This window comes from Egretta garzetta, unplaced genomic scaffold, assembly GCF_000687185.1.
Source record: "Egretta garzetta isolate BGI_Z169 unplaced genomic scaffold, ASM68718v1 scaffold126, whole genome shotgun sequence".
In the NCBI taxonomy this organism is placed as follows: domain Eukaryota; kingdom Metazoa; phylum Chordata; class Aves; order Pelecaniformes; family Ardeidae; genus Egretta; species Egretta garzetta.
The window spans coordinates 2,326,857-2,336,126 of NW_009260128.1; the positions used below are offsets into that span (position 1 = coordinate 2,326,857).

A 9,270-nucleotide genomic window follows, 5' to 3' on the forward strand; every position below is an offset into this window, starting at 1 on the left:
AATGAAGGCAGAGACGGGTAAGTTCAGACCAAGTCGCAAACCTACCTCAAATACATTTTGAGTAGTCTGCCATACGATGTTTCTGGAAAAATAGCATTTCATTGGTGAGTGGCATATTTTCACTTCCTAAACGACAATGGGGATTTGAGCATAAATATATTTATTAATTCTGCAACGATCAAAACTTGACTCTGGAAAATGTGTTTAATTTCCGTGAAAATGTCATTGTTTTGGCTCTGACTTCCTGGCAGTTATTTTTTTTTCTCACAGCTTCAGTAACAATAACATGACAGTTTTACATCAGCAAGTAACTGGCATATGCTATAATTTTGTGCTTTCCCAGAGAAGAAGAGGAAAGAGCTTTAAAAAGGAAACGCCAAAATGTTTATTACTTGTGTTTAGCAAAAAGTGGAACCGAACCTTCCAGTTACTTTGTCTTCTCCCCAGCCAAGCATCACCCAGCAGAGCGGCCGGAGCAGTCTGAGCTGCTTGCCATGCAGGAGGAGCTCTGCACCCCTTACTGGTAGCGCAATGATCCAGTGAAGCAGGGACAACTTTTTAAGGAACGACCTAGGCTAACCGTCTTCCAAATCGCAACAGCGGCATTCTAAAACATTACGCTTAAACACAGTGAAGGCAGTTGTTCCACTCCCGTGCAAAACTACCACCAGGTAAATTGGTTCTACAGAAGAGATCAATGAATTGGTTCCCACAAGACTTCTATGTTAACAAGAGCCATTTAACTTATTTTTCTGCAGCCAAAATACATACATATAAAACTTTAATACCCTTGAAATCCCATGGGGCTTAAATAATCTCCCTGGTGATAGGTATCTAGCTAGGAGAAGGATGATAAATCAAGCTATGAAATTCCTTTTTTTTCCTCACTGAAGAATTTTTACTAGAAAAACTTTCCTCCACTGGGATTTGAAAGCATTTGAGCCTTGTATTTGTCATTTGTCCAAATTAAGAACACTAATATATCTAAGCCCAGGTAAAGGGGGATTTCTTCTGCTACTTCTTTTATTTTGCCTTCATTTTATTAAATATATTGCCAGCTCTTTCATGAAGCAGGAAAAGAGCTACGTCCCCCCATTCCAGAAATATAAAGAAAAATACCTTGTACCTCACTTTAGCTAGGGAGGTGATGCAGGCAATTAAAAAATAAAATCATAAGGAGCACTTTATGGACTGAGGACATATCCTGATAAATACTACTTCTAGACATAGACAAGACGGGAAGGAGTGAAGTTTAAATGGAATATTGTGATTTTCAGAACATTTTGAAGGTTAAGGATATTTATGGCTAGATAGTTTTCTTAAAGAGACACCAGTGAAGACCTCACTACTGTTTAGCTTCCTGAACATTTTGTCCATGTATGCCCATCCCTCACTGTCGCATTTAGCTAGCGTTTTGGTAACAGGGTACCGTGTAAGTACAGGACGAGAAACATTTTATTTATAACCCTGTCATATTGGTGCCACGTTAACCTAATCCCCTGAGATGTTTCTCTGGATTCTTCAGTTTCTGGAAATGCAGTGTATAAAACAGAGGCCTGTACTTTGTTTTTAGACAGTCATAGCATCACGGAGAAATTGCGAAGGTCAATTGGCACTGTGGACAACTCCACATCCATCCATGTCTGTTAAATTATACTCATGTCTCCTCCTTATTGGCAGTTTTGGTCTGCCTCCTTTTTTCTCATACAGGTCTGGACTGGTTGCCAAAGGGCCAGACAGAATCATTGGGTTGGCTTTGCTAAGACTCCTCCTGACACCTGTAATTGTAGCATTTATTCCCGGCTAGGGAGCACGATATTGAGGCCTGATGCAAATGCTAAAGTGTGACAGGGGCACTTAGTGTAAGATGTGTGGTACTGACAGCTTTACAGGCAGCTTTAAAAAATTCTGTTCTGATGTCTCAAAGGGACCAAACAACCACGGATCTGATTTCCAAACAGTTCTTTCACACAACTCTTGAAATACATTATCTTTCTGCATACGTTAGGAAGTCCTTGCTACTGAAAAAAAAGCCATAAATAAATCTGGTTTCAAATAATCAAATTCTTAGTCTGTCTTCTTAAGCTGAAGCCAGACATACACATTAACCCCAATGGCCAATTCTTGCTGTTTTAGCTTGACATGGAATTTCACATACCTGCACTGTCGGAAAAACATCATTATGTGAGGTCATCATCCTGTCTTTCCCAAAAAGCTTCTAGTCCTGACAGTTTCTTTCTTCAGTGCAAACAAGGCTCTAAAACAAGACAAAAGCAAACCTAACAGCTGGCCTCTTTGCTGTACCTACACCATTTACTGTAAAAAAAATGTTTTTTACATCTCACTTTAGGAAGTACTCCTTTCTCCAGCAGCGAAGTCCACTGAAAACCAGCCACAGCTGGATTAATAAGAAAGCAAAGCTGGGACAGGAAAAACCCAGCCTGTCAGTTCTGTTGTTGACATGGAGGTTTACAATGGCTTTCAGGCAGCTTGATATGGTAGAAACTCAGAAAGGAAGGGCAAAAATAGTATTACATTTTCTAGTTTAAACTGTGTATTTTTATACAGTCTTGCTTGGTAAAAGGTGAAGAATGATTATATTTTTATCAAGGTATAGTAAGGGCTTAAGGCTAGTAATCTTAGATTATAAACTTATATAGCTTGCAAAATTTCTGATGTGCTCTGACAAACCTGCTCTGCCTTCCATTCATGACAAAACGCTTGCAGAGGTGGTTTTCAGTAACCACCATGGTACGTATGACACATGCTTATAGCAACTGGATGTAAGTGGTGGCAGGTAAACGTGGCACGTAACGCTATCAGTCAGTACTGCACCAGGCTGCAATGAAACAATGAGGGATTCAGGTATTTTCTTCCTTTTTTTTTACTGGGTTATAGATCAATTAGACTGGTTTGAAAACGTCTTCTGAAACAAAAGCTTTGGCAAGTGTCATGCTAAGAATTGGGAAGTCATAAGTCAAAAGGTGCTATTGACTCTTCTGCTTTCAAGAAAATAACACGAAGAACAAAAGGAGTCAATTGCTTTCATTATTTAAAGACACCTTTCCAGATGGACATTAATGACATCAGTAACTGTGAGTAAAAATAAGTTTTTCACCGTTACTTCATGGTGATGTATCAAGCGCCACAACCATTTCTCATTCTTACAACAGGGAGCCACTGACACAGACTTCCATAGCTTCCGACTATGTGGAAAATTGTGGGCTTCTTACTTTTGACAAGCATCAAGGGATGAAAAGAATTTCATGAATCATCAGATTGACATTGGTTGCTGCTCTGCTCACAAACTGTGATGAATGTGGGATTCCTCTTCATTAAATACTTTTGAACAATATGAGGATCTGACTGAAGTTAAGGTTGTAGAGCTTAATATAAAGCAGAATTATCCAGGTTTAACAAAGTATTATGTTTAGTTGTTATGATTATGCAAATGAGATTATGGGGAGACAGACGAACAGGATGGCTAAAGCCCAGTAATGTACTACTGAAGGTCTGTATATGATATTTGTGGCACTGTATGAGGGAATATTGTATGAACTTTAGAACAGTCCAAACATACCATTACATGAACTCATAATAAGGGCTGATAACTGAACATAAGTGTGTGCTTAATGTAGGGATAATTAACTAGTGAACTAAAAAGCTCAAGCGGTTAAATGTAAGAACCTAAACTTTGAAATTTTTTAGTTGGTGCTGCTTGACAGATGGGCACAACTGAGTCTGATTATTAATACACAGGGTTATGCTTACTATCTGCCATGTTGCACTAAGGAAGAAACCCAGGTGAGAATTTAGTCATGAGCTGAGCTTTTGAGTTTGGGTAAACCAGTATGAATCCGATTCCAAGATTTAGATTAAGTTGATGGAAGAACTGCGGGCAGTGCTGAGAAGCTGCAACACTGTCATTTGTTGCAGCATGGCAAACATTGGAAGGGGCAGACAGTACTGCCGTTCTGTGTGCTGTTAATCTCTTTAGAAGGTATCAATAGTGAGGTCTTTATCTTTGGTCATTTGCCACAGATGCGTGTCTCTACAATCCTTTTTCTTACATGCCTTTGGGCTAGATCCCCTTTGCATCACTAACAGACGTTCTTATTTTACCTCCTTATCTACACCAAGGCATCCAGAACGAAAACAGTGAGTTTGTCTAAAATACAACTTTCTTTATTGCAGTGCTAGTGGGAAACCCAAGCAAAGGAAGGCAAAAAAACTCCCCATCCAAACCTAAGATCTTGGAAGACTGTTTTTGGGTGTGTAGAAGTATTATCCAGCATCAAACTGTTTATTATGAGCCATTATTTTCCTATGTCAAAAGTATTTGCCATAAGTGATGGCTCTACTGTTTTTCATTGGCTTCACTTCAAATCCTGTAATCTGTTATTATGACAGACCTTAATGGATGCCCTGAGAAGGTACGTCCTGTAACACAACCCCAAAGCCACAAGAATCAATCGAGAACACCAAACAATTCATGTATAGACTGGCTACACCAGCATCATCCAATACTCAATGAGGTGAGGCAGAAACTTTGATTGTCAGCTATCTGTTGTCTTCTATGACAATGGTTCTTCTAGGATAGGTGTCGATGTCCACAAATATGTAGCGGACCTCAAATCTTCCTCTCTCAGGATTCTGTAAGGAAAACAATTTCAGGCTCTGTTTTTTCTCTTTGGTAGTTTACATTCAAGATGAAGCTTGTCAGCTATATCAAGCAATTGTACATACCTCTTTGACTTCCACGTGGACTGTTCCCCGCTTCCCTGATTCAGTGCCCTCAATATAGAACTTCAAACGCATGTGTTTCAGTCCATCCTTTATGTATTCAATGTGACTAAGAACAGCAAAACAAAACAAAAAGAACAACCCACCCAGCAAGGATACACGTTATATGTTAGTTAAACGTCAAATTTAAACTTCCTATTTAGAGGAACTGCTTAACTATTTTGTGAGAAAGTGATGTGTGAGGCAGTTCTTATGCTATTGTGGGTTCCTTATCCAGTGCCCTTCCCAAGCTTTACTGTGAGCATATAAGGAGTAGTGGAGTTAGAAGAAAGAACTAATTAGCAGTTGAGGATTAACAGATGAAGTGCTTAAATGTTCTCACCCCAGTCCTCCCCTCAAAACTGAACAGCAATCCAATGGCTGAAGATTCAGGAATGTCCTTGCATTTATTCTAAAGAACCCTCAGACTCAGAGCCTGACATCTAGAAAGGAACACCCAAATCACCAAGACTGCCAGGGGTTTTTTTAGGCACTTAAACTAAGTTACCAAGCCAAAACACACAAAGAAGGTTTTGTCATCTTAATTATCAGGTTGGTTAAATCACATCAAAACAAACACTCTAATACATGCTTATTTTGGCAATAATTTTATTCTACTGAAGTTGTGTAACTTTGGCACTGATATCAGATCTCCAACCTAAATGCTGATATTTAGACTGGAGTTAGGTTATGCTCAAATATTAGATAAATAGAAAGGTCACGTCACTTTCAAGACAACCACTTCCAGAAACTAATAGTCAAACTAGAGTTCTGGTGCCAGGTTATGTTCCCTGTTGAAATTACTACCTGCTGCATACTACCAGTTCTAATTTCCATCAGTCATGCCCAGATACACACTGTGAATTAAACTTCCAGTACAGTTTGAGGTGACATGATGGGTTAGAGAGAATGAAGATGAATAAAGAGCCTTACTACAGCCCCACTGCAACGCGAAATTCACATTCAAGGTGTTCACACACAAAAAAAAATTGGTACATTTTTGAGACATTTAAGGTCATCCTCAGATTGCAGACACAAACACTACCATCCTACAAAGTCCTCAGCTCAGAAATTTATTTAAAATACCACACTTCCAAAATGATGGAAATGAAATAGTAGGGAAGCTGATAGTACCTTTACTTATTTACATAGCTTGTTTTACAGACACACACTTAAAACATTTGTACATATCCTTTTTGTTTAGCAGTTCCACTTTAAACACTTTTTCACAGAGTCTGGTGAAAAGATAAACTTCCACCAGTAAAAATCACCTTCCTCCAGAAAAAAAATTCTCCATTTCATGGTTCAAATTGTGTATCTGGGCTTATGTGTCCCATCCTATATAAACCTCCTTGAATAAATTCAAGTCAAACAACCCAATAAAGACAAAGCCCCTATTAGATTATAGTGCAGGGAGGATTTACATTTTGTAAGAATTAGTTCTGCTGCTTCCCTCAGAAGGAGATTAATAAATAGACACACTCGTGAAAGGTTTAGGTGAGAGATGTTTTGTTAAACACACAGCAGAGATGCAGCCTCAAGTACCCAAAAGTAAGGTAAGAAAAGGGCAGTCCGTACTGCTCGTCAGGTCGGGACAACAGTCACCGCGGTGACTAAATGACTACAACCTGTACAGTTGGCCCCAGCCTAGCTCCAAACAGAGCAAGCTGGATTCTTCAAAGTCTGGAAGTTAGTACCTCCTGCTCTTTCTGGCTAGATAAGAACTACTGCTTCAAAAGGAGAAACACTCTCAAAAGCACAATGTTTCAAAGAACAATTTTACTCTATTCGAGGGTTTCAGACTGCAAACTTCAGCCAGAGCCCCGCTCCCCAGATGCAAGCCTAGGCCTCTGTGCTATTCTCTTCAGACTCTGCCTATTTTTTAGAGAGATCAGCTCTATGTTTACCATGCTGACCATTGCTTGTTTTGAGGCACTCAGAATTGTCATTTTATATTGTATGTGCACTGTATTTAGTGGTATGTGCCACGCAAGAGGTACTGCAAAAAAATGCTTTCATTTTTCACTCAAAAGTGACATCAGTCACATACAGTTCATTAATCTAGATCTAACTTGCTATGATGTGACCCAAAATGTCTTTGCTGTGCAAAAACTAGTGTCTGTATGGGGCAAACACCAAAGGGCACCTGACAAGCTGTCGTCTTCCTCTTCTTGTTGTCTCCCCATAACCTTTAATAGATTCACCAAAAACACCAATTATCTAAAAGAGAAAAGAGGTTTGAGTTGTCAGAAGGAATCACATTCAAACAGTATCAGCTCACGCCCCTGCTGTGAATGCATTTTCTTTCAACAAAATGCCCCAGTCTCTGATGTGTCAAGAATAGAAGCGTTTATGAAAGGAGAAATTGTAAGGAAAACTCCTCTCTATTTCAGTGCTTTTCTTTACAGTCACATATTAAATGTCTAAAATAAATCCTACTAGTACCTTCCATTTGTAGTGTCTTCTGAGATGATGACATTTTAACCTCTCCTCTGTGTATTTTCTACTTTACTGACATGTTGTGTAAAAAGGAAAAAAAAGCATGAAATATTTGCTCATGTCTCCTCCAAGAGAATATGTTTCAAAGTTTAAAATGCAAATGCACTCCCCCTCACATTAACTAAAAACCACTACTGTTTAAGAAATTCAATGATTTTTATTTTTTTTTCAGATCTAAAGCCAGACCAAATTAATCTAGTTTTAAACTTTCTTTAAAGTTGGTTAGAAAGGGAGGGTGATTTTTACTGTATAAGTACTGCAGAGGAGTTTTAGTTCTACAAACTTTTTCCAAAGCAGTCTTCATTTTTATTCTATTAACAACTTGTTATTTCACTTCTAGGTTATCCTCAGTGGCATCTGTGGCAACCTTGTTTGAAAGCTATTCCATGCATTTCTTGTTTTACCTGAAGTAGTGTTTTTTAAAATATAATTTTAGATTGATTTTTGTTTACATCTAGCTATCTTATGTGACTGAGTGATCACATGACTTTCTTTCTCTTTTCCTCTTAGCCGCAGGAAAGCTAACCATGTTTCAAATGAAGAGTTTAAATGCCTGGATACTTATGCGGTGCTTCGCAGAACGGTGAAACCCTAGTGAAGTGTCACAACAGAAAAACTGCTGAGGAAAGGCACCAGGCTCCATCTACAACACAAGTGGGACCAGTTGCTTCCCTGGAGGGCAGAACTCCTAAAATCTAGCAGGCACTCAGGTATGTCTGTAAGGCTTTCTGTATGGACGCACAAGCTCGTGCTGTGCAAGGGCAGACACTGTTGTTGCATCAGTTGTTGTGCTGTGGTACGCTCACGTAACTTGGCTTTTAGCAGGCTAATTCACTCAGGCTCAGTGCCTGCATTAACTTGTCCTAATATAGGCTCCAGCTTGGAGCTGACCCACCTCTGGCCAGCTAAAAGCACAGGCAAATCTGCTGGTGTTTGCCTGCTAAGCACCATGTGGGTCTTCCTGTAGCTTTGCTTGTGAGATTCCTTGCACAAACTTTTGACCGAAAGAGAGACAACTGAGAACTACTGACAAACATAAACTCATGACTAAGCTTCAAAAACCAACCTCAGGGTGAGATCTGCATTTCTCCAAGGCATCTCCATAGATCTTACTTGGACTAGAAGAAGAGAATAGCTCTTTAAAAATCACATAGAACAAACCACCTGTAACAGAAACAACAGCAAATGGAATGAAACCTAATCAAGCCAGATGGAATTAATGACAAGCGTCTTCTGATAAAGAATATAGTTTTTAAAAATACCTGTAACACCAATTCCTACAAGCACCACGATAAAATAGGTGAAGTCTCTTCCAGCTTCCTTCACTGAAATAGACAGAAAACAACACAAGAGTTACGATCTTGCATAGCAAGACTTGCACAGCTTGTTTATACAAATGCTCGCCTGTTAGTCTGCAGCTCAAATTACGTTTTGGCAGAAGAAAAAATTCCAACAACAGCTTCCATAATGCCTCATCCCTAAAAGAACGAGACCATGGAGCATCTCTTATGTTGCACAGGGCATATTTATATCCCTGTATTAAGCCTTAATACTTTCTGTTTTCCTACTAGGTGTTTTCAAGACCCACAATAGCACTTACTGCTACTTTTTGTGTGAGCTAGGTTTTGTTAAGAACTAATGAGGTATTTAGCACTGCAGTATTCAAGCTACCATATAAACCCACAATCATTGCAATCCTTACGCAGAGGAAGGATGATGAAGAAAAATAAAAACACATGAGCTTATAAATTACACACTCTGAAAACTGATTTTATGAATTCTCAATCAAGCGAGCAATAAAAAGGAGGGATATTAGACCAAAACATGTATTTTATTTATTGAGAACGTTAACTGCAGTTTATCTCATTATTTTTCATTAATAGATGAACTAATAATAATATACATATATAAAATAATAACTAATAGGTTTTGATCTAATGTACTAGTAAAAGTGTTGGTATACGCTCCAAAAAAAGTCACATAAGATTC

At 38.7% G+C, this 9,270-nt stretch overlaps 1 protein-coding gene across 1 annotated transcript; it reads right to left on the reverse strand.

The window, feature by feature from the left end:
* Positions 1 to 1,235: 1,235 nt before the first annotated feature.
* TIMM21 (translocase of inner mitochondrial membrane 21) lies at positions 1,236 to 8,616 on the reverse strand (the record flags this gene model as incomplete). Its single annotated transcript, XM_035896939.1, has 5 exons — positions 1,236 to 4,653; positions 4,747 to 4,852; positions 6,929 to 7,002; positions 8,348 to 8,445; positions 8,544 to 8,616. Coding segments are annotated over 5 exons (444 nt in total), but the record flags the coding sequence as incomplete, so codon positions are not given.
* Between the last annotated feature and the right edge of the window lie 654 nt (positions 8,617 to 9,270).